At 45.9% G+C, this 25937-nt stretch overlaps 2 protein-coding genes across 2 annotated transcripts; both read left to right on the plus strand.

Moving 5' to 3' along the window:
* Positions 1-14822: 14822 nt before the first annotated feature.
* BHQ10_004326 (uncharacterized protein) lies at positions 14823-18225 on the plus strand (the record flags this gene model as incomplete). Its single annotated transcript, XM_040876680.1, has 4 exons — positions 14823-15104; positions 15158-15207; positions 15258-15812; positions 16542-18225. The coding sequence occupies 4 exons, from the start codon at positions 14823-14825 to the stop codon at positions 18223-18225; spliced, it is 2571 nt and encodes an 856-aa protein (XP_040732830.1).
* A 1993-nt stretch (positions 18226-20218) lies between these two features.
* On the plus strand, positions 20219-23800 carry BHQ10_004327 (uncharacterized protein; the record flags this gene model as incomplete). The annotated part of the gene is made up of 6 exons (XM_040876681.1): positions 20219-20458; positions 20510-20657; positions 20706-21071; positions 21133-21421; positions 21888-22532; positions 22582-23800. The coding sequence occupies 6 exons, from the start codon at positions 20219-20221 to the stop codon at positions 23798-23800; spliced, it is 2907 nt and encodes a 968-aa protein (XP_040732831.1).
* Between the last annotated feature and the right edge of the window lie 2137 nt (positions 23801-25937).

Raw genomic sequence — 25937 nt, forward strand, 5'->3', positions numbered from 1 at the left:
GAAGTTGGGATCAAGGAGTCTGTCGGTACCTGGATAGGCAGTTACTGACGGGTTTCACCAACGTTCTCCATCGTCTGATAAAGAATGTAAATATTTGATTCATAATGATATATCTGTCTGTGCGGAATTGATTATGCCTGTTTTTCTATATGCAACTGCTTTTGATATGACTGGACTGGTAATATCATTAAGCAACATGAAGTATGAGTCAAAGAGATACACTTTGAGGTAACCTGTATTGTTTAGTGCTACCAAAAACCGGGTCAGGGACCTGACTATCGGTGCACTCAACTGCCTGTGTCAATCTGATGAGAACTTTAGTTTGATATTGGATAGCAATTTCCTTGGTTGTGGCAATATCAAACAGCAATGCCCGACGCTTGGGTCAGATGTAACAGTGGAAAGTGTATTCCCTTTCTGTAAGCATTTTACCAGGCAAATGTGAAGATCTGAGTCATGATGGGCCAAATGTGAACGGCGTTTCCCATGCAGGTTTCAGTACCTGAGTAGGTTCCTTCATATCAAGATCCTTTGTCTGTGTTACTAAGAATATCTAGATCTTTCGACAAGCGGTTCATTGATTGTTCCAGGCTGTGTATTGACCTCACTGGAAGCGCCTTATTGCGTGCTGTGATTCTATAGGGCCGTGAAAATGGCTGGGGATATGAGCTTAGGGTTTTCCCTTCTCTTTCTGACCGCATGTCCCAAATAGGCAATCTTCAGCTTTGTGTTTGATAGTCAGGGACTCTCACCGGCGGTCATGTCAAACACGCCTTTGTTCACTGTTTGAAGAAAACGTCATTCATTATCCACAACCCCCTCAACAGATTGCGCCCCGTGAAGATTCTGTTTGATAACTGGCAAATGAAGAGTGATTTCTAGGTGCTTCCACATGAGGAATCACCCATCGTCGAGGCCTCTTCCCGAATATAAATAAGTCCTTCCTCCCCCCTTCCTCGACCTCCATTTCTTTTCCTCTTTATACTCCAACAATCTCAAGCCCCTATCCAGGCCTCGACTCCGTCTTTCCTTTTCAAGTCCTCTCACTTTGACTTCAACCTCTTACTTGCTTTGGCGTCATTCCTTTCTCTTTCTTATTTGACTTCGATTCTCTCTTTCTACTCAAGGGCTCGTTTTATCACAGCCCTTCCTCGTCTCCGAACTTAAGTCATGTACCACCAATGTCTTCCCGGTCTTGTATCTTTGAATATTTATCACTTATTTCTAAAAGTCATGTATTTTGGAACATCCACTGTATCTCATCTTTCCAATCATCAGCAAACCCTATGATTTCTGTATGTGAGCTGCCAAACCATTGCTGCATAGAACAAATATTCTGATGCGGTGCTTTGGTCTTTCCAGATTGCCTGGATCTACTGGTATGAGCTCACTTTCTTGTTGTAGTGGTGATCTTCAAATCACCAGCAAGCTCGATGGTTTGTGTTTGAGGTCGAGCTCACATCGCTCACTCGCATTGTTCTGTGCCTGACGAGGTAGTGATGAACGAATCAGACAGTGTGCTGTCTAGATTTTGGTTTTATTTTGTATCTCATATTTGCCCAGTCATGTATCCTGTCCCTTGTGGACGTCTGCAGCCGGGCTCACATCGCTTCACAGGGCCCGGCAGCAGAAACTGGAAAAAATACAGGCACATGTGCCTTCTATCAATTTTGTCTTCGTTTCTATTTTTCTTTCATGTTTCGCCAGTCATGTATCTTTCGACTAGTCGAGGCCTGCGATGTTGGGTTGCTTGCCACTCGAAATCAAGCCGAGCTCGTGCCATGTACTGTCAAATGCCTTGGCTTCAGATCCAAAGGCAATATTTCCGACGACATTTTGTGGTGGCTTTATCATGTCTCCATCGCATGTGCTGCATAGTCAAGCACCCTCCATAGCCACGGCTGATCAACTCCAAAACTTTTGGTTGATGTGGTAGCAATCAACCACATTTCGTTGAGATGGAAGAGCCATGGAGTAAGTCCAATCGCTTTATCACTTCACACATTCACCAACTAACGTGCATAGATATCCTCGGATCAAAGTCCACCCCCAGCGATTTTGTTGATTGTCGGGAATGGAGACGAATCGGCACAACTGTCCACAGAACAATTGTCAACACAAGTTTGTCACAGCAACATGGTCGAAAAAAGTGTAAGTCAATTGTCACGACACTCTCATGCAACGCAGAGACTAATCTTGTAATGATTTATCAGACTGGATCTCAGTGACAACCGTGGCACTTCAGTACGACCTTGCGAGGGATGTCTCGACGTGCTATGCGGAGAAAAGCATGTTTGACAGCAGTATCATCGCTTTCGATTGTGGCTCSTTCATGTCACCGATTATGAAAATACCTCCAAGAATTCAGACATGTGCATTTCATCGCAAGAATGTCAATGGACTTTAAGATCAGGGCTTGCCTTCATTCGACCTTCATGTCCGGTTTACCATCATCCTCCGCTTGAGACCTTGCAGTCGTATCGACAGATTAAATACACAGCTCATTGCCAGAGTGGACCTTACACTTTGGGGCCACGGGCACTGACATGGCCCCATACAATGATGGTGATCACCAACCGAGCAAATGACAGATTTCGAGCATGACGTCCTGCCCTCCATTCACGATAGGAACAACACACTTGACAAATCTCGACTCTCATATTTTGTGGCGGGAATGCGACTCGCAAACAATCTTCCTCGCACAATATACTCCATTTAAGAGTATTTTGCCGACATCTTTCGGAGGCATTGGTCCAGAGTCATGGTGTTTCTGCTCTAACCATTTGGTACAGTGAGCCCAGCTCGTTGAAGCGAGCTGGGCTCACATGTGTCCTGGCTTCCTATTCCATCTCGATTGCAAGAACTGGTCCGAGACTCACATGATATTCATTTGGGATTGCTTTTCAGACGCACTGTACATGGATCATTTTCGACGAGACAGATCGTGCGGTTCATCTCACCGGAAAAATGAAGGACAATGGGCCCAGCTCGCTTGAGCGAGCTGGGCTCACATGTTCCTGGGCTGCTTCAATCGCTCAGCAGAGAATCTGTTCAAGAACCGCCTAGGACTCCTCTTTGAGAATTTGCGTTCTATGAGCGGCTTAGGAGAAAGACTAAGGTGCACCCGAAACATGTTGTGCTTTATCGCATCAATTTTACAGCTGAACCAGTTCATTGCAGCTAGCCCAACCCGACTTGCTCCGCGTGCTGGGCTCGTATCGTCTGTGTCGCTTCAATCGTGGCCCAAAACAGAACGATCGCAAAACCGATGAATCTCTTTGGTACCATTACTTCCGATCATATTTCTTTGAAAGGCCAACAATGCATATACCGCATTGTTGCGGTGAGCTTCTTGAACTTGAAGCCCAGCCAGGCGAAGCGAGCTGGGCTCAGTGTCGGTTGTGCTACGACTTTGCACCAAGAAAAAAGGTTTAAGTCACTGTCCTCTCAAGTGTACCTTTGATTCCCTGCCCTCCTTGGTTAGCATCGATTGTTTTGGGAAGACAATGTATCCTATTGATGGTAGATAGCATCCACAAAATCTTTTCATGGATAGCAACCGGACTGAAACGACATGAGCTCCATGGAGCTGGGCTGACTTCCCTTACACTTCTTTGATAATATGTCGCCTCACGATCAGTTTCCCACCGCTGCAGGAGAACAAGGCATTGTGCTGTCCATTCCAACTCGTCGGCAAAACCTGTTCGTATTCAGGAGTCCAGTCGAAGCGAGCTGTGCTCGATGTTGGTTGCGTCGGCTATGCTTTCATTATTTCAATACTGTGTTGTCTGGCAACCTCGACACTACATCGTGGTTTCGGAATATCATCGAACAGATTTCGCCGGCAGAAGCAAAGACAAATTTCACACTTTCAACGATGTTCTGGATGCATCGCGAAAACCCAAGCAGTTTTTCATTTACTGCCGTGCAGGGCAGACTTTCTCATGAGAAGCCGAAAATGACCGCATTCTGAAACGGATCCTCGAAGCAGCAATATCTTCTCATGACATCGTACGGAGTACGAAATTCGTTCTCTTCCGGAAAGGGAATCACTCAAAACGAGAATAATTACGTGTAAGTACTTCTGGCGGAACCGGAAAGTCATCTTGGATCTGACGAGTAACTCCTCTTACAGTGCACCGCAACATCGTTTTTGACAAGACAACCGAGGCAGATGTCTGCATCATATAACCTGATTGACTCGCTCATTATTGCTTCTTTGTAAGCGTCCCTCAGACAACGCCAGCAGGTTTGCGTTCCAGTTGCTAACTCGCGATGGGACGGAAGTTGGAACCTCATGAACTTCAAAGCAGATGCCTCCGACCCTTCCGCGGACATTCAATGAACCGAACGATATCGCCGCCGCCGTCAACCGTTCGTTTACCATTCGACTTTTCCAGAACGACAGGAGGAACAACAACAGGTTCTGCTAACTCCAAAATTTATCTTGATGCCGTTCGGAGACTCCGTGACGCACAGAACAAGTCCGATTCGCGTCAAATCCGACTATTCTGAGCAAGCACAGGCCCAGGCTCAATGTGCCACGCCGCAACGAGTCCAATACATGCGGTGGTCCAATTTCGATGGTGGCTTACATATGCCGGGAATACTCATGGAGATCGACCAGTGATGAAATAAAGATAACCAATGGGTTATCGATAGCTGAGGTCCTTGACAACTCCATCTGTGTCCCTTGTTAGTACGGACCTGAGATAGGACTCACCATGCCTCCACACGACGGCACCTCGAAAAGATGTTCCCCAAAAAGATTCTTCGGAATATGCTGAACACAGAAAGACCTGTGAGTGGAGTTGGTGTTATCGCTATCGGAAAACAATATTGGCCGAGAACGTCGAGATTTATCTTACCGAATGCTTTACTTGTACTGTTGTTGTGCTATGCCCGATACATAAGGTATCAATAATGGGCAGACTTCATACTTGAGTTACGGCCTGTACCAAAAGTCGAACGGCTTCGAAGGCACCTTCAGATGTGACCTGTCGAATATGTGGACCTGATATAAAAAGTATCCCAGATGGAAACTATCCATCACCCCTATCGTCGCGAATTTAGCACTTAGTTGCCGACTGAATACATAATGTATTCACTAACCGTCAACCAGCTACATGAATCCTAGGCGGCTGCCTAGAATGCACCAGACACAATTAGCCTGCTGGTGTTCAGGCTCATAATTGCGTTCATTTCCCACTAAAATCAAAATTGCAAATGTGGCGGACGTTGACGAATGCTCAAGTGTCTCACTGATCTTCTCAGGAGAGGTAAGCCAGATCATCAACGCGGCTGATTCTGAAATCCGCTAACTAGAGTATAGAGTCGGTGTGCTTGACTTGTTTATGTGTCTGTCCTGTCGATTTCCGACAGAACTCCGATACTGAAAACTGAAGGATGAACCTTATCAGATCACTCTATTATTTAATGCTGGATCCGAAATACTCACGACAAGGTGTGAGCGGATTATTAGAACCGTTTCTTGAATGTATCCAGAATGTAATGTTGACAGAAGATACATCAAACTCTCCTATGTGAACTTATTACAGAGATCAAGATATCAATAAGATCAGAAAGATTGAGATATCGGATCTTGATCCTCTACGCGCAGCAATTGAAGGCATTCCTGCGTATGAGTGTGTCCATGCAAATCAGGTAAGTAAGCTTCACCTTTCGTCCTAGTTTCTCCTCGGTTCAAAAAGGAATACTAACATTAATATGTCAGGCACTATGGTGCGAAGTGTCCAAAATTGAAGACATACTGGCGCTACGATTCGGGAATGACTGGTACATCACAAAGTTGTCAATTCTAGTCTCCTCGGATGTCAGCCTGTCGCCCATGGTTGCATACGGGCGTTTCCCCGAAGCGAACACCATTGAGTAATTTCTGATGGCAAAATCAAAAAGGACTTGGAAAAATCCTTTTATCTTTACAATCGTGTGATCGTGGCTGGAGCGACTAATAAAAAGCTAAGCCCGAGTGATGGGCATCCTTTTGGATACACTCATGTTGATAGGGGAGATCCTCTTCAAGGATCATCAAAGCGAAGCTTTCACCACGTCGTGCTGTACTCGCATCATGACTATGTCTCTTTTGTCTTGACCAATTGCTGGGCTTGAATTCCTTCGCTTTATTGCGGGGATCTTCAATTATCGGCAAACTCCTATGATTTGTGTTTCATGACCAGCTGTTACGATGAAGGGCTCATTGCGGCCTTTTTTGGACTTCGTCAAATCACCGGCAAACTCTATGATTTGCGTCTCCTTCAAAATTGACCCTTTCACTCGCTATGTTGAGCGTGCAATTTCATGTGTCCCAGATGGAATCACGCTTGCTTTACATTCCTCGTGAGACTATGGATTCAGTCGATGCATACCACTCACCAGCAAACTCTATGATTGGTGTCTGTGAATGACGTCCAGTTTCCATTTTTCTGGTGGTTGTTTTTGTGAAGGCATGGTCCCAACAACATGTCGAAGATGCAAACATGCAGTCATTCCAATTGCGACGACGGAGAATATGTACGAATAATCGACACGGAAGAAGAACTGCGAGACACCAGTGTAACTTGCTGTCTGACGAGAAGAGAACTACAGGCGGACCGCTCTACGCACTTGAAAGTAGAGCAAAACCTCATTTTCGATTTTGAGACCCAGACCTGGGCACATTTCGAGTCCAAAACAAACATGCTTGTCCGAATTCTTTCAATCTCAACATCTCCAGCCCAGTTTTGAGGTTGTCTGCCATCGAGCAGCACCTCATCTACTCCCTACGTCAGTTGAACTTGGCGGTGTCGTCCAAGGCTAGGACAAGGAATTTACTTCGTCTGCGACAAATGAAGAAGCCAAGGTACGTGCTTGGAACAACTCTGGCATCGATCCCATGTCTGTTGCCTTGATTCGCAACGGATCTTCATCAACGCCATTCGCGAGTGGCGCCCCTCAAAGGATAGATATGATGGACAACTTGAGTTCCCCGACCAAATTATTTTCATTTTGAATCATCGCCATGGAAGTTGTCTCTTGCCAAAGATCTCCTTGAGGGAGGACGGTGATGATGAGTCTTCAGGTAGCAAGCAAGACGGAGTTCCGCACGACGAAGCCTCTGACGGTGATAAGGTTCTTCTGACATTGAAGCCTACAGCTATCCATCTGGAAATAAAGGAGTTTTCTAAAAGCTCTTCTTAAGCTCGAAGAAAAATTCCTTGAGAATTAGGCTGATCTCGGTCGCTACGAAGCAAGTGGTGGACCGTATTCAGGAGATTCTGCAGTGTGAGAATTGTTTCCCGTTTCCATGTTAAGTTGCACAAAACTAGGACGCACGATGGCGGAGGTGCCTTCTTCCAGTGCACGGTATCATCCGTGTCCGCGCGCTGTCAGTGGGAGGCCGTTTCTGATTTCTTACAGTCCTTGATCAAACCAATTAAAAGTTTCGGCAGGTTGAAGAATTGACTCTAGAAGTCTTGTCTTCGCAGAAACGACGGACAGATTGTACCGTTGGGAGTTCACTATGGTCCCGAGGAAACCAAACAGACATACTTTGGTGGTGTGGTTCTGGTGATATTAGCAGGTATGACTTACTACAGACAAATTCAGCGACGTGCTCATCCCTTCAAAGGTTTATTCAACTCTGTACTAACCCGTGTCACAGAGATATGCTTTTCTGGAGAACAAGCTGTGATCGTGGAAACCGGAACAGAAGGTCTCCTCAGCTTATGAGATGTTCCTGACTGATTCTTGATAGGAAATGGTGCTCCCCCCATTTCTCACAAGGTCGACAATATTGACATGAGCGCGGTCATGGTGAGCCATATGTTTGCCGTGGAATGACTTGGTCTCTGAAAATCAGCAAGAGAAACAAAGGAGAACTTGTTTCTTGAACTTTCTATTCTCGCTTGAGATGGTTCATCAAGTGAGTACCCAATCTACACATTTGATAGATTATGACCCATCGCGTATTAATTCAGCTCGTTCCTGCATCCCAACGCTTTAAGCATCCTGATTACGAGATTAATTTCCTGATGTTGTTGGCAGACTATATACTAACCATTTCTGATCCTCTAGTTCAATATCGCATCCTGTTTCGATCGTCGTCCTTCACATCGCTTACGCTTTCGTTTCCATCCTCCTCGAGCCCTCGTCCTTTCGTCCGATACGCTGAGCGGTACCTGTTCATTATTATAGTTGGTGAAAAATACATTCTCCATTTACGGTCTTCTTTTGCCTGTTGAATCTGGAAGAAGTTGATGTCGGATAACAACCTTGGGCGAGGATCACATTCGGAACGTCTCGATGTCGTTGTGGATAAACAGACCGTTGACAGTCTAAGGCTACGAGCTTTTCTAGCTGTGAATCCCGATGCTCCACAAAATACTTCGCCTGATGAGGCAACATTATGCAAATTTGAGAGGGACTTGCTCTCCCGAATGGAGACAATCATACAAAACATACGAACCAGGTAGGAAAGCGCCGGGGTGCCTGTTTCAATGCATGATATCATCGTGTCCGCGCGCAATCTGCGCGAAAAACTTCCTCACGGATGACATTCATCTCAGTCATGCGTACACAAGCTGTCAACCGCCGTACGTTGTTCTCGTCGCGAGGACCGACGAGGAGTACGCCATGGTCGTGGGGTGCAGGAATCGAAGCATTGTGACTCAAGCATTAAGAAGACACATCCTGACGGTTTCTGGGTGTGATCCTCAATTAGTCGAACGTCTGCAGTAATATGTGATTTTGCCGGCAAAAGTGTCTTTGGCATCACGGCATACCATGTGGGCCTTCACTCACTCTTTGATTACGTTGCACTGGGGGGCTAGGGACGCCGACATGACATTTTCTTGGACCGCTAGTTCATTGTGCTTTCCCTTGATGTATTCGAATCCTGTTCACTTTCTTCTCACAAGAATATGCTGTTGTTGGTTGGTACAGAGCTTGTCCACACATATGAATTTAGCGCCGGCCAAATGAGGATGATCTCCTCTCAAGATAAATGCATCCAATGACACTATCGGCTCATTCGCTTCAACGTGTTGATCAACTGAACCCACGTCTGTTTTGAAGTCTTCCGCCAACGACGAATGGCGCACACAGCTTTTTTGCATCACTAAATTGTTGAACGCTCTAAGCTTAGAGTAAATACAACAAGGACTTGAAAAAGTCCAACGGCTGGTCTACTCGCAACAAAATTTCAACACGATACACCTCGACACTTCTTCAAACTTCCACCAAAGAACAGTTGAGAAATGTGAGGTCAATGTGATACATTAGTATCATAAATGAGACTTTTATTTACACATGATGGCCTGATATTGATAATGGACTCAACAACATCAGGAGTCGACGAGCCGAAACGCTCAATTAACGTCAGAAACGTATTATTGCGATCCGGTCGAATTCGTGCTCTCATTCTAGCGGAATCGATTCTTGAGAAAGGAACGAATTCGCTCTAGCTAGATCAATCTGATTGACGGGCAAAACAAACGTCAATCAACCCTACGACGGGACCTGGTAGATGTCGGCAGGAACGAGAATGTCCTTCCAGCGCATCATAGCTGTCGTATGAATTGGTCGACGCATTTTTTCTCTCTAGTACCCTTTTCGCAATGCTTCGAGAATCGCCAGATGGCAGACACAATGCAGATGATGCAGAGGATTTCGCTGATCTACAACTGCCAAGAATACGACATTGCGAATGTGGCAGCATCGTCCACGGTAGACTTGAAAACAATTTATCGATATGGACGCAGCCTGACTGCACGCCTACTGACTGGACAACGCCTGAATGTGCTATACAAGGTTCAGAGATCTTGGAGAAAGCCACTGCTTGTCTGATAAGCTTGGTGTAAAACGGCGCTCAATGTGTCTTCTTCGACACACGAAAGCCGTTTCAATATCGACGAGAAGATCCGCGATTATCTCGATATCTGCGATAAATCAGTGATGAATTGCTTCACTGAGACCCTGGGATGGGTCGCCGTAAAGCTGAAGCTACAGAGGGCCTCGCAGGAATCAAAACAACTTGAAATACATTATCTTCAGAGGAGTATCCAGGAGAGACTCCAAGAGCAAAATTGCTGCATTTGTCTGGCATTATCCGCCGTCAGCAAAATTGACAATCGGTCGGGGGTTCGTGAGCCCTCGACCAGATGATATATCTGGTGGTCATGAAACAGCCAAAACAGAAAGCAGCAGAACTTCAAAAACACGAGGCGAATACTATATCGGATGTGGAAATCATCCAACAGCTTCAGGCAGAACTCGATGATTTGGAACTTTGGGTTCTATTACGATAAGCCCCTTGAGAGGGGTCACATTTCAGTAAAACGAAGTTGGGTTTTTTCACATGTCTTCAAATCGCATTGCGATACGAATCCGCTCGATACGAATCCGCTCGATACGAATCCGCTCGGCACACATACCAACATTACGACTAGCATTCACAGATACAGAACTGAGATCTGTATCTTCTCAGACGATGGCCTGCGACTGGAGCCTCGTCGCACGGTGTTCGTCGCGATAGCGAAGACTACTTCTCTGAAGATATATTGTCGTCAACGATGACAACGCACCTTCATGCAGATACGATCACCAGGTATGACTGGAAAAGAATCTTGGAACTATTTCCACCAATTCACTTTTCCTACCATGTTCGTGGCTGAGGGTCAGGAGCCTATCGACGACGGTGAGTTCCGTGGTGATTTGTGAGCATTCCGGAAGACTTCTGTACCCAATTCAGGATTTCCGTGTGAGGATTTTGCAGGCAACACTTCAATGACAGACTTTCTTGGGATCTGCTCAAGCTTAAGAATTTTGGGCCCGAGCAGTCACGTCTTAAACGTGTTGACGTTCTTACAGGGCTTCTTTATTTTCCTGTGTGTTCTTTTGTGTTCTTCCTGACAAAAGAATGAAAAGCGTTATTCACAACGTTGGATTCGAGATGATATTCTGAGTATGCGCAATCTGGGCTGTAATAGTTAAATTTCGAAAGCTAACAATAGCAAGCCCAGTGTTCGGCTCAGGAGCCAATAGCTTTACAACCTGATATATTAGCAGGGATTATCTTCAAGTCTGAGTCCTGTTCTCGCCCGCCTTATAGCACAACGTACACTAGTGTCTGAAATCGACGGTGAAACTATCGGCAAGAACATCCCCATTGCCCTCAACACTACAATCAAATGCAACTACTCCAAACTCGAGTAAATCATATACAAGCGGAACTTTGGCCTCATTACTCCCCCCAAACCCACCAAATCAGAGACCGATGAGGGTGATGCCGCTGAGGGTGATGACCTCGGCTTTGACTGCTCGAGAACATGCGAAACAAGTGCATTTGAAAGAAAGGAACCATCCGTGTACTGAGAAACGATGCATAAAACGCTGTTCTTCCAAGTCTAACCTCAAGTTGCACATCAACAGACTACACAAGGGACTTGTGAAGGTATGGAAATGCACAGTTCCAATGTGCACCCCTATGGAATTTGCCCAACACAGTCAGCTCTTCTTGCTAGGCACGTGGTTTGGTGCATATTCCTTGGAGCAGAAACACACTGCCAAGAATACCCCTGACTATCACTATTTGTTCACCACAGGCCGACCTGAAGCCCTGGGTGTGCATCAAACTTGAGATGGAAAAGTTGATGTTGTGAGCATGATATTGCTTCGACCCGTGTAAAAAAAGTCGGTTTATGCAACAGTGTGAGTCGTTTGCGCTTTCACACGAGTAGCTTGAAGCCATCAACACTGCACCACATATCGGCTGCTACCCCAAGGCTCCGAGGGCTCGAACACGAAAATTGCGCTTATTGACCAGGTTATCGATATATGGCAGCCGTTCCCGGGTCATGGCGTACCAGGGCTTTGTGTTAGATGTCTCCCGTCATTGTTTACGAGTGATGCCTGAAGGATCTTTGTATCGAGTAACATAGTATGGGAAGGGGATATCCGGAGCATTGTTCTACAACTCACGTGTTTGGCCTCTTTATATAGAGCTCAGTGCGCGCCTTGACACTAGTTCTGTATTTCCCTCTCCATGCTTAGTTTTCTCGTTGACCGCGACCCAATAGCACCATATTGGCCTGAGCACCTTCACATAAAACTAAGCATCAATTTCTTCTTCTTTGGGGCATGTCTACGTGGTTGCTCCATCGCTAGGAATAGCTTCACTTTTCGTACAGATCTGGGCTTATTGAGTGGACCAATCCCTCCCTACAAAAGCAAACTGACGTTCCAAAACTCTACGCCACTCCAAACGTCAGTAAGCGAGTTCTCACATCTCACGAGAATCGTGCGCGAGGTGCCGGGTGGTCAGTAGCCAGTTATTAAGGCGACAGCCAACAAAGCTTCAAGAAAAGCCGTCAAGAAGCTCAGTACGGTATCGTACCAAACCCTATATTGCAAGGCCATCCTCTTCCACATCCTTTTTTGATCTTTCTTTTCTCCAAATTTTGTCTTTCCTTACTATTTCCTTTATCAATATGAATCAATACGAAACCACGCTCGCTGAACTTTATACAGAGCTCACACGCCAAGCTACAGCGCTTCATTCTCAACACCAAGAAATTGAACGCCAGCGTACGATTATTCAAGTCCTTGAGAATCAAGTGGCCTTAGGTGGCACCCATTTTCGCCCCAAACCTACACTCCCAGACCCCGATAAATTCGCCGGATTTGCGCAGAAGTATGATACTTGGTTACCTTCAATCAAAGCAAAGCTCCGTGTTGATGCCAATGCGATTGGTGACTCCGTCGCTCACTTCGACTATGTGTATCTTAATCTCGAATCATCCGTACAAGCCATGGTCTTGCCGCAGGCAAACGAAGCACTACTACCATATAGTCTGCCTGTGTTCATATAAACTGTATGCGGAATAATATACATGTTATTAATAATCATGTCTTAGAGACGATTCATGTATATAGAGACAATCAAAAACAAGAAAGCATTAAATTCATGCCCTTCCGCTCTCCTAGAACATATACAAGATGATAAGATCCAATCTTTCCAATTATTCTACCTGCACGCATATTAGATTCTGCTTTCGATTACAATCAATCTTCATTAAGGTGTAGTAAATAAGAAACCATCGCGCTGCAGCTGCGGAGTTGCGGACTCGTCTTAGAACAAGGTCGGACACACGCAGATAGTCGTATAATTCCTGTTGATATCACAGTGTTGATGCAAAAAGGGTATAGCTTTCAGTGCTTTGCATTTCTCTTCCAAGGCTCTTTCTTAGACCATCAAGTATAGTCTCTATATTCCTCGCGACAGTCCAATAAAATAATCGTGTCCCCGCAATATAGCTCGTTTGCGTGTCCATCGTGTAGAGATTCGGTGCTTGATCTTTTACCGGATCGATCAGTGGGAGTTTGTATCGTAGGTAGGGGGTCGTCTTTCTCAAGAGAATGTTGGGAATTGTATTCCAGTTCAATAATCCTCTGGCGTAGTCTCGCGTAGTATCGCGTAGGATCATCTGAAGATCATAAGTCTCGGGCAAAGATTGTAAGAACGTAGATAATATCGAGATCGTATTCACATTCACTCGCGTATGCCTTGTCGGTCACATGAAACAAAGGTAAATGCAAATCCACAAAATGGCCGGGAGCAAGAAGCTCATCGCCAAGAGCATATTTGACGGACGAGGTGGTCTTCGAGCTGGAACAAATTCCATTTTAATTGTTGTATCACGGCAGGAACTTGATAATTTGGAGGATAGAATAGTTTGAATATATTCGAGGACCTTGGCGCTAGTCGATGTTGATGTTGAGTCACGAATCTTGGAAGTAATCGAATCCAATGCAGAGTAGGTTGATTTGAAGTTGAGGACTGTTTTGATAAATGGGACGCTACCTAGGCAGTTGAAGAGTAACCGTACGGTTCTGCGACGAGGAATCAACCCGCCTTATATACCACAGTAAGCATTCGCAATTATCCACAACGAGGATCGATGAGCCAAGTTGGAGGGTATCTAGATAGATATAGATAAGCATAAATCATTTCGTTCGTCCCCGCATTTTAGAACATCTGATATATCAACCATAATAAGCACCTGATTCGATATGGAGGTAAAGAGGGGGCCAAATTGCTGAATCCTGTCGATTCGGGCCGGGGACGCCATCCATCTCGGAAACCGAAGGGTAGCAGTGGATTGGCTTGCTGGGTGGCGCGATGCATTAATAAGCGTGCTTATTCCCTTCCAAGGCTTCAAGGCTGTTAACCATGCAGCTTGGAAAGCTGGGTAGTACGGCGAGTTATATGGGGTGCTTTGGAGTTGGATTGGTGGCGAGAATAGTTTCCTCACGAATGGCGCTCTTGTTAGGGTTGATGTGCTACCTGCTTAAAGCTTAGCGAATCATTTATCCATCGGTGATAATAGCCATCTCCTGTTAATGCCATTAACTATAAATTAATTTTGGGAGCCGAGGTCATTGAGAGTTATGACAAGTCAAATGAAACATTCGTGATAAATGCGCCTTTCAACTAAATGAAGAGAAGCACGGTCAGACTGTGGTAGCAGCAGCCGGCTTAAATATTTGTAACTCCATTTCAGATTTGGGATAACCAGTAGACTTAAGCAAGCATTTGATCATCCATCTTAGGAGCAAATAGTCAACAGAAATGATGCCATCCATCTCGACAATGGAGCACGCCTATTGGGTGGTTGGTGACCCGCAGTAGTTCTTTTCAATGTCCCTCTCTTAATAATCATCATGACCCATATCAACAACAACATCCATCTACACGTTCGCGGTATCCATCCCGAATTCATCAGAAATATATCTGACAGAAGAAAATTCTTTGAAGCAAGTACAAAATGGAACCAAGCTTCGTTCCCAAACCCACAACGCCCTCCTCCAGCAAAACTGAGCTCCAGATCGGCGGCCTCAAGACATACATCTACGGCCTTAACCAAGTCCGACAAGAAGGGTGGACCGATTTAGCGGTACTGTATATTGCGCACGGCAGAACGCGATCGTATCGGGATAGTGAGGCGCTGGCTCATGAAATATTGCATCAGGTGCGAAGTGATCCGACGCCGAAGGGGGCGGGGTTGATTGTCGTTACCATTGATGCGAGAAATCATGGGGAGCGGAAGGTATCTATGCCATCCTGATCAGGTTATATGAAACGTGGCTGATATATAAGCAGCTGAATGACATGACGAATATGGGATGGACCGAGGGTAATGAATCGCATGCGTATGTTTCTACCTCTATACAATTATGCACCATCTCTAACAACCGTAAAGCCAAGACATACTCAGCATTATCTCCGGCAGCGCCCACGACTACGAATTGTTGATAGACTACCTTCCAACATATCTGCCTGAATTCAATAAATTCTATAACTTCATGTCCGGCATCTCTCTCGGCGGCCACACATCCTGGCGCGTTGCGACCTCCTCAGTCGCCCTAAAGGGGAAACTGCACGGCGTCGCAATAATCATCGGCTGTCCAAAGCTCACCTCTCTACTGCTATCCCGTCTGGGCGTAGATCTTGAAGCCGCAGCGCGAGAGTTCAGCGTTCCCCTTGATCTCGTACACACCATCTCATACGATAAGTTGTCCACAATCCTGACGGACGAACAACGACAGCGCTGGCCGAAGGCTGTGGCCGAATTGACTACCTCACTGGACCAGGTAGTGGAACAATCCTACCCGAAAGACATCCCAACATTTATCTTGAATGGACAGCTAGATCCACTCGTGCCGGACAAATTTACGGCACAGTGGGTGAAGCAAAGGGTTTCAGAAGAGGGGTATCACAATATCGAATATTTTGTGCAGAAGAATACGGGGCATACGTGCACGAATCAAATGGTGGAGAATGTTTCGAAGTGGCTTGTGGGATTGCTTAATGGGAAGCAGTAGATAAATACCCAGGTATTTTGATATATCCTGATACATCTCATATTTTGAAATATATATCGAGGAAGTCACAAACTCTGGTAGAGAATCACACCACCCGAGAATTTCTCACGCTTATACATAAGCCACTCCAACTTTTTTGTCTACAAGACTGATTTATCCAAAATTTGCTTTGATTGGCATAATACGGACGGTATGTAAAGATCTATTATCCACTGGCTTTTCTAATTCCCTATTTCTCATTTCCGTAGACGAGCTGAGGTTTGCTCCAGTGCGAATTTCCTCGCACTGCATGCCTAAATTCGGCGTGGTGAGCTTAAATCGATATGCTACAAATTGATAGAGAACCCCCATGAAATCTTGTCACAATTTCTTTTCTCCCATGTTGCATTGAACGGAGGATATAGGGTGTTTTCAGCTCTTAGTAATGATACATTTATACGTACAAAAATCGCGAAGGATCAGCTGAAAAGAAGTACTGACCAATCAATGCCTGAGCTGAGATTGATGGAGCAGCTACTCTCAGCTGCGGCACTGGTTTAAGTGGGTTTTCTGGTAGTATCTATATATTAAGCTGTTCAATCCTCGACAGACTGGATTAATTTCTGTGACTAAGATCTCACTCGCTCTTGGAAGATTCCCTAATAACAACAACCTTGGAACAGAGAGAAAATCAAAATTATGGCGAAAAATCCTTACAGACTCATTCCGAATATCGTAGACCAACTTGCCCAGGATGAGCCGGACAAGCTATACGCCGAACTGCCCATATCTCACACAGACTTCGCTTCTGGATTCCGACCTGTCACGTATGCCGTGTTGGCAAATGCAGTCAATGGTGTGGCATGGTGGCTTACGGAAACGCTGGGCCCTGCTGGTGCCAACTTTCCTACCGTGGCCTACGTCGGACCAAACGATATGAGCCATATTCTTTTGATTGTTGGAGCTGTCAAGGCAGGGTACAAGATGCTGTTCACTTCACCGAAGTATAGTACCGAAGGGCAAGTGAGGCTTATGAAGGCGGTTGACTGCAAGGCCATTTTGACATCGTCGATTATTACGCCAGTGTCCGAGGTTGTTGAACAGGTTGCGGAGAAACATGGGGACATTCCAATACATCAAGTCCCGATGGTAACACATTTCTTGGACAGTGAATACCAGCCATTTCCCTACAAGAAGTCCTTTGAAGAAGCACATGATGAGCCGTGGATGGTGCTTCATACTTCTGGAACCACTGGATTTCCCAAACCGGTTATCTGGACGCATGATTGGGCTGCAAGTTTTGCACTGCAGAGATATCTCGAACCACCCGAAGGTTATGAGAGCTTTGATCGACTCATACTGGGAGCCCGTGTGTTCAGCTTGTTTCCTCATTTTCATGCTGGTCATTTGTTCGTGGCTATTCTGTTAGCTCTTTACAGCGGTACGACTATTATTATGCCACCGGCTCTGGCTACACCGACAGCTGAACTTGCTGTAGCGGCGTCTGAGCATATTAAAGTGGATGCTTACACTCTGGTCCCCCCATATATAGAACAACTTGGTGCCAACCTATGGATGGTCGACACACTTGTCAAGAATGGAGTGAACACAATATTCTGGGCTGGCGGGCCAGTCTCTCAGCATCATGCAGAGGAAGTCGCATCCCGCATCACATTATTCAACACAAGCGGCTCGACAGAGATGGGCATGTGGCCTGTGATTCGCAAGTCTGGGCCATGGGATCCCAGAATCTGCAGGGAAATGTGTTTCCACCCGCAAAACAATATCGACTTTCGAGAGCAATCCGAAGGCATATACAGCGTCATAGTTGTCAAAAACGACCCGAAGACTGGCGTGCAACCAGTCTTTTACTACGCCAAGGAGGTTGCCGAATATGATACTGGGGATCTCTACACCCCTGTTTCTGAGTTTGGAGAGGACCACCGACTTTGGAGGTATTATGGTCGTTCTGATGATATGCAGGTTTTTGCAAGTGGGTTGAAGTGGCATCCGACGGTAGCAGAACGAAGGATTGTGTCCGAGAACGCTAGCCTCGTGCAGGAAGCTCTTCTAGATGGATTCAACCGCACTCATATCGTCTTGTTGTTGGAGCTTGTGCCTTCACTTGCCGCAGATTTATCGGCCATGTCCGAGCAGGAGCAAGCAGACACGAAGGATAAGATCCTGAATGAACTTTGGCCAACTATCTCAGATATCAATGTTTCCTCGCCGGCCTGGGTGGAGATTGACCGCAGAAGGGTTTTTTTCTGTGAGGCAGGAAAGCCGCTGGCCAGAACAGCGAAAGGCACTGTCCAGAGACGTCAAGCTATTGCTAATTATGAGTCGCAGATTCAAGATTTGTTCTAGCCTAGACCAGAACTGTGCCATAATGTCTGATCTCCAAGGCTGCTAAACCTATATTGATTAGTAGTTGCATTAAATAGGATTCTTTTAAAGCCATATTCCTGTCCAGTTGACAATTTTACCAAGTTCAAAATGATATTCGAGCTGAGGGTCAGAAAAGACGGTGGTGCCTCAGGCAGTAATGAGCGTTTAGCTGCCACTTTCTTACATCTGTCCCAGAGCAATGCAACCATATGTTCCACAGGATAACCTCCAGGATGCTGCCAGAAGATTTACAGCAGCGGTCACTCCGCTGTCACGATATAAATCGACATATAATGATGACATGTTCGATGAAGCTAGACCCATGGATCCATTTTGAGTCGGGCCTGTTTAATCGCCTGGGTCTTCCCATTGATGCGATGCCTACATAACATCAGTCGTCCACTACGAGACAATCTGACAATGGCTGTTTGTCTAATCTGCCGGGACCTGCTTGGTTATCGATTTTCACAACAAGTATGCAAGGATGATATATATGGGGAAGACAAGAAATGGATCAAGTTTAAGCGCAAACGACGAGTAATCTTCATGGAGGCAACAGATCTTGAGACGAAAGTCTTTCAAAATAAGAATATTGACCACTGGGTTTTTCTGTACCGTCTAAGTAAGTACAACTGAGCCTGTGTTTGACGAGCAAGTACCTAGTAACGCATCGTCTAGTGTGGTACGATCCCGCCGAGGGAAAGCTGGTGGTATCCGGTATGGGACACTATGATTTGCACGCCAAATCAAATGCACCCGCAAGAAATTACAACAAGGCCATCATTGGATCTGTTAGAAAAGCGACAAAGGCAGAGAGGGAGCATTTTACTCTAGCATATGATACGAACCTTTTCCTTCAGTCCTCCAATAATTGGTTTGAGAAAGGACATGATTGGCGCCAACTGCCTTTTGCAATACACATGGGTTGTTGGAAGTTAGCCTTATGGGTACTGGGCCCTTCTATCGAGAATAACAACTTGGAGCTATTTGCAGCCATTGTTTTGCAAAATTTTGCTTTCGCACACTATTGTCGGGAACACGATGAGCTAGAAAGGAAATTCGATCCGTATAGAATTACCAGGGTCCAAGAAGTCATTGCTCGCAGTTGCGACAGTAGACATACAAAAAGGAGAGAAGTAGCAGATCGGAAACGACAACCTTTCACACGTTCTTATTGCAAGACAATTTCAAACTTGCCGGTCGAGCTTCTCCACCTGATACTGGATCTCCTGGAATACAGGGAGATTAAAAAATTGGAATCTGCCTTGGGGTCATTTATCATTGCCGACAATAGGTATTGGCGCCAGCGTGCTTCTCGTAATCTCGTGGAAATGGACGAAGTCGGGCTCATCCCGAACGTGGATTGGCGATATTTATGCATGGCGTTGGAGAGAATTCGGGGAGGTGAAGACTTTAAGGCTCGTCACCGTGTCCTCGGGATTCTGCGTGATGAAATGAAACCCATCTTTTTGCAAAACTTGAAAAAAAGAAATGTTCCAAGCCTGAGGGAGACTGTAAATCAGGTTTGCAAATTGGACGTACCGACGTGGGAAGATGAATATTAGGTGATTGCCCGTGTACAAGAATATTCCTCTAGGTAGATTCCGATTGAGCTGCAGTTCAAATATCATTATTTCTGACTTGCTTCCCGTTAACATACAAGGATGGAGATAGTCGTTGTGCCTCAGGCATTCAACTAGGGCAATGTCCTGATCGAGCGCTGAGCTGACACTTTATTTTCAGCTCAGTCTTACATCAGCCCGGATCATCTTCCCATCCACCATTGGGCAAACACCAATGGATAATTCTTTATCCATCTAATCACAAAGTCTACTGCTGTCCGTCATAAGCAGTCAATTGACTGATGAAAAGAAATCGTCGATTTGATATATACTGAAGCTGGATCGTCAACTCTTCCCCGCACCCCGCAGTAGGCCAATCACAGCCTTAGAAAACACGTCTACTCTCAATGATGCCTTCTAATCCATCTCTTATCGAGATCGACTCCCTCGAAATTTCAGTCATCATCGACAATGAGCTGGATCCACTCTCGCAGCCTGCGCCGGACACTGTCCAGCTAGCCGGCGGAACTATGCCTCTGATAGCCCTATCAACATCGCCATCTCTTCAACCCGGTGAGCGTGGTGGTGCGGCCAAGGAATTTCGTATGGAGGACATTTGCTGTTCTGCTCATGGCTTGTCTATCATGATCGTACGTTCTTCACATCTGAGACGAAAACATATATGTTTACAGATTGCATAGACCGCAACGAGAGGGGATATTAAACGAACAGTTCTATTTGATACCGGCCCCGAAGATCAAGCATGGGAAAAAAATGTCAAACGACTCAAAGCCGATATATCTCAAATTGACTTGATAGTATTGTCCCATTGGCATCGCGATCATTCCGGTAATCTCTTCCTTGGTATGATCATATATCATGCTAATGATCATGTAGGAGGTATGTTAAAAGCGATTGATATGATCCACCAAGCCAAGAGAGCAAAGTCCGAAAACAAAAACGTGGTGGTCGACGTACACCCATCTCGTCCAGACTACCGCGGCTTCGCGTTAGGTGACAAAATTGTGTCTCTTGAAGCCGACCCGACTTTCCAGGAAATCACTGACCATGGAGCGACGCTCAATAAACATGATGAGACTCATGCTATTCTTGATAATATGTTTCTCGTCTCTGGTGAAATTCCGCGTGAAACGACGTATGAAAATGGAGTCAAGTTTGGGTTGAGATTTGATCAGTCGGAGAATGACTGGATATCCGATGAGAAGATTGCTGATGAGCGGTTTCTCATGTGTAATTTGAAAGGTCTATTCTCCTTTCTTCTCCCTGCCCAATCTAGGTCATACTCCTGACTGATAAAGAACAGATAAGGGAATCATCGTTTTCACGGGCTGCAGTCACGCAGGTGTAGTAAACACCTCTCGATATGCCAGCAAATTATTGAACAATAACAACGAGAGCAAGAATAAAAGCAAGATACCCATCCACGCTATTGTGGGCGGATATCATCTAGCCACTGCCAGTGATGTCAAGAATATCGATGCTACAGTTAGTGACTTGAAGTCTCTTGATCCGGCAATCATGATGGCTGGACACTGTACTGGATGGCGCGCAAAATTCTGCATAGAGCGTGCGATGCCTGGTAGCTTAGTGCCGTGTGCCGTTGGGATGAAATATATTTTCTGATCAGCATAAAAAAGCAATTTCAGACAATATAAACATTACTTAACAGAAACACTTCGATCCAGGTAGACTGGAGTAGAGCTCGGCGTTGGCGGCCCGATCGGAATTCGGCAGCCTGATCAATAAGGTGTCTAATGCTAGCTCCGTTACGTCGTTAATTTATCTAGGACGAGGCAGCTTGATTACAAAACTACTTGCTTCAATTCACCGTCTGGCTGCTTTCCCCCCAGCGGTTGTATTTCATCAACTTATTTTTCATTCCGTTCGTTTTGTAGATTTGAGTTATCTGTTAAAGCCGGCCATGCCCTTGAGGCCACTCCCAGCCTCGGGCACTGCCCATTCTTTGTGGCGCTTCACTCATTCAGTCCGCGCMCCCCGCCAGTCTATCTACTCTCAGCTTCGCCAACAACGCAGATTCGTTCATCCCAACGAATTTAGACCCCTCGTCCCTCCCTCTCCAAGCTCGCTCGGAAAAGCCGCTCCCGCAAAAACATACACTCGAACCCGAAAATGGCTTCGCCGATTGCTCTACATCTCGCTGACGACAGGCGTGATTTGCCTCATCGATAGGACATTCTATGCCTCCTCACTCACGCGTACAACTCGCACTTTCGCTTTGGGTTTTTTGGTAGCTATAGATTATAAGGTCAACTTCCGACCAAMCCCGCCATTCGCTGCGTCCATCGCTGCAGTTCATCAGCGTAATGCAGAACGTTTATCGGATCTGTTACGTCACAATGGCGGTTTATACCTTAAGATCGGCCAGGCAATAGCCATGCAGTCCGCAATCTTGCCGCCGGAGTTTCAAAAGATGTTTTCGCGAATGTTTGATGATGCGCCGCAAAATGATTGGAAGGATGTTGAGCGGGTGATTAGAGAGGATTTCGGCAAATCAGTAGAGGATGTTTTTGGTGTTTCGTTCACGGGAGATCCGACAAAGGGCGTGATGGAGAGGAAGGCCAGAGCCAGTGCAAGTGTTGCGCAGGTTCATTGGGCTCGGTTGGCGGATGGCCGGGAGGTTGCTATCAAGATTCAAAAGAGGGAAATTGCGGCCCAGGTACAATGGGACTTGTGGGCTTTCAAGTAAGTTTACAATAGTTAATGAGTCTGATATTGGCGCTAACAGAAACAGAGTTGTCTCGTTTATTTACAGTAAATGGTTCGATATTCCGTTCTACAACTTGGTTCCATTCGTCAGCGAGCGTCTATTTCTTGAGACAGATTTCGAAAACGAAGCAATGAATGGTGAAAAAATGGCTGAATTTGTCGCAAATGAGCCACGTCTACGGAACAGAGTCTACATTCCCAAGGTGTATCATGAACTCAGCTCGAAGCGAGTCATGACCGCGGAGTGGATTGAAGGTGTTCGTCTGTGGGACAAAGATGCGATTACTCGTCCATGGAGAGGTGGCTGGCGTGAGGGCAGTCCAGGATCACATGGCACACCGCTGGACCCTCCCGACAAACAAATCCCAAGTCGTGAAGAGCTTGCGAAACGAAGTGTGGCATCATTGAAGATAAAACCTGAGCGTACCCATTGGAAGGGCTGGAAGGAGCGCGGAGGTCTCGGTCTGTCATTGAAGGAAGTCATGACGACAATGGTCGACCTTTTCTCAGCTCAGATGTTCCTTTGGGGCTGGGTTCACTGCGACCCTCACCCAGGTAACATCTTCGTCCGTCGACAACCTAACGGCAAGCCCGAAATCGTTCTCATTGACCACGGTCTCTACATCCAAATGACCCCAAGCTTCCGACACCAATACTCCAGGTTCTGGAAAGCACTCATGACACTCGACAACAAAACTCTTACAGAAATCGCCAGCCAATGGGGCGTCAATAATCCCGACATCTTCGCATCCGCAACATTATTGCGCCCCTACCGTGGCGGCAACATGTCCACAGTCAAAGGCATTGAGAGACTTAGCAAAGAAGAACGCGCGAACCGAAGCTACGAAATGCAACAAGCCGCCCGACAAGCAATCCGTGAAATCCTCGGCGATGAAACTAAATGGCCACGTGAATTGATTTTCATCGGACGAAACCTCCGCATCGTCCAGGGAAACAACCAATTCCTTGGCTCACCCGTAAATCGAGTCAAGATAACCGCGACATGGGCATCGCGCGCTCTTGTAGAGTCACCAGACCTACCCCTTTCTCAACGAATCCGCAATTATGGAGGACACATCATCTTCCACTTTGTTCTTTTCACATCTGATCTTGTATTTTACATCTCCAAGATCAGACAGTTACTCGGATGGGGCGGTGGAATGGAAGACGATATCGAGAAACAGATGAAGATCATGGCCAAGGATATGGGCGTTCAGTTGGATGAGAATCTTTTCGAGGGCTGATTTGACTGTGTATCTCCCCTCTTGCTATAGACTTATAGAGATATCGATGTGTATTATAGACCCTACTCTGAATATAAAAAGTTGTACAGACTTTACTAACTTATCAAGTAACTAATGGGAGAGGTTTTATTTACCCCGACCCAATAATGCAAATTTCCCCGCACGGCTCTACAAAAAGGAAAGTTTGCCGAGGGGGAACAACCCTAATTTCTTCCTCTTTTTCAGGTCAGCCCGCGATTAATTATCACTACCTACGGACGAATTAGCTTTTTCCAAGTAGAATGAGGGTTCTTGATAGGCATTAGGCGACAGAGGGGCATCGGTGAGAAGGTCGAGATCAGTCTATAGTTCATTGGGGAGGGGGCTGTAAGTGGCCATGTGATCTGGTGAGCATTGTTTAGGTGAATATGGTTTCTTTTTTCTAGCTACTAGCTTGAATCGACGTTCTCTTCGTTGTGTTTCTCCACAAATTCTTCTCGAGATATTTCAATTCTTTTGAATTCGTACTGTTCCTAATTTTTCCTTGCGGGGTTCTAAAAACAACGACAACGAGTTTCTTCCCTTCTCTGAAAAAGAATCGGATTAAGTTAGAATTCAGGAACAAGAAAGGGGATGCAATCCTTGAATCGTTTTCGGAACTTCTTCCTAAGGGTTCCTGGGACCGGTGCACCTTCCTATTCGTCCAGATCTCAATTCACCTCCATTACAACCGCTAGCATTGGTACTCCGGCAGCTGGGCCAGCAAAAATTTATCCTTCTCGGACTTCACAGATCAGTCATTTCTCATCGACGACATATCGTCAAAATATACAGTATACACGAGCCCCGCGGACACTGCCTAGTTTCTCGCTTGAAGGGAAGACGTGTGTCGGTCAGTATATTTCCTTCCATCTTTGAGAAGGGTTTTGTACCTACTTATGTTGGAAGCTAAGATCTTTTTGTGAATTTCTAGTTACGGGGTGAGTTAATTGTGTTATTCCTGGCCTTTGGGCAAAAGGAATCAAAGTTTATAGGGTGCTAAAACCTGATCCTACCGTGCAGAGCAGCTCGTGGCCTCGGAAAAGAGTTTCTTACTGCTTTCGCTCGATCTGGCGCAAACGGGTTCGTTCAACATTATTTACTCCGCTAGATAAAATATCTCTAATCTGGGAAAAGAGCATGCATCGATCTCTCCCTTCCAGCCGCAACGTCCTCCATTGAGCACATAACCGCCCATCTTGAGAAATCTCAACATGAACTTAATCTCAGACCATACGCGTGCGACGTTACCTCCGAAACCCAAGTTGAATATACCATTGCCCAAATTGTCAAAGACTTTGGGCAAATCGATGTCCTGGTCACAGCCGCCGGGATAGTCGATAATGTGGCCGCGGAAGATTGTTCGTATGCTCGATGGAGGAAGTTGATGGATGTCAACCTTGATGGCTCTTTTCTGTGTGCCAGGGAAGTTGGAAAGCATATGATTCAGCAGAAGGTGGAGGGAGGGAGTATCATTCTGGTGGGGAGTATGTGTGGTGAGGTTTGTGTTAGGCCGCAGAAGCAGGCTGCTTATAATGCTGTATGATTCCTATATTCATGCAAAGGAATGGATTTTCGAGGAGTGGCTGATACTATCATAGAGTAAAGCAGCTATCATAATGCTTGCAAAGTCTCTTGCTACGGAGTACGTCTATMCCCGCCGGTGAGGTAAATGCAAGCTGCTTACAAGTTTACAGATGGGCCCCTCATTCAATCCGCGTCAACACCCTATCACCCGGATACATGTATACAGACCTCATCATTGATCTTCTAAATAAGCAAGGCAGTGAGATTACAGAAGAATGGATTGAGCATACCCCAATGCGCAGAATGGGTCGTCCGTCAGAGTTGCAAGGTGCTGTCGTGTGGATGGCGAGTGAAGCAAGCAGTTTTATGACGGGGGCTAATATTGTGAGTCTTCCTCTCCGGCGGGGGGGTAAAGGGGTTGATGTAGGGCTAATTTGTTTTGGTGGTAGGTTGTGGATGGGGGATATAGTTGCTATTGAGTTGATGGCAGGTGTTAGGTAACACATGTATATAGCTGTGTTTAGATCAGAAACAGGTTATATGCCTCGTTAGACGTTCGACATCAATTCTTTCACTCTGTGCAAAGTTACTT

Source organism: Talaromyces amestolkiae (assembly GCF_001896365.1).
Source record: "Talaromyces amestolkiae strain CIB chromosome Unknown scaffold7.1, whole genome shotgun sequence".
NCBI classification, from domain to species: Eukaryota; Fungi; Ascomycota; class Eurotiomycetes; order Eurotiales; family Trichocomaceae; genus Talaromyces; species Talaromyces amestolkiae.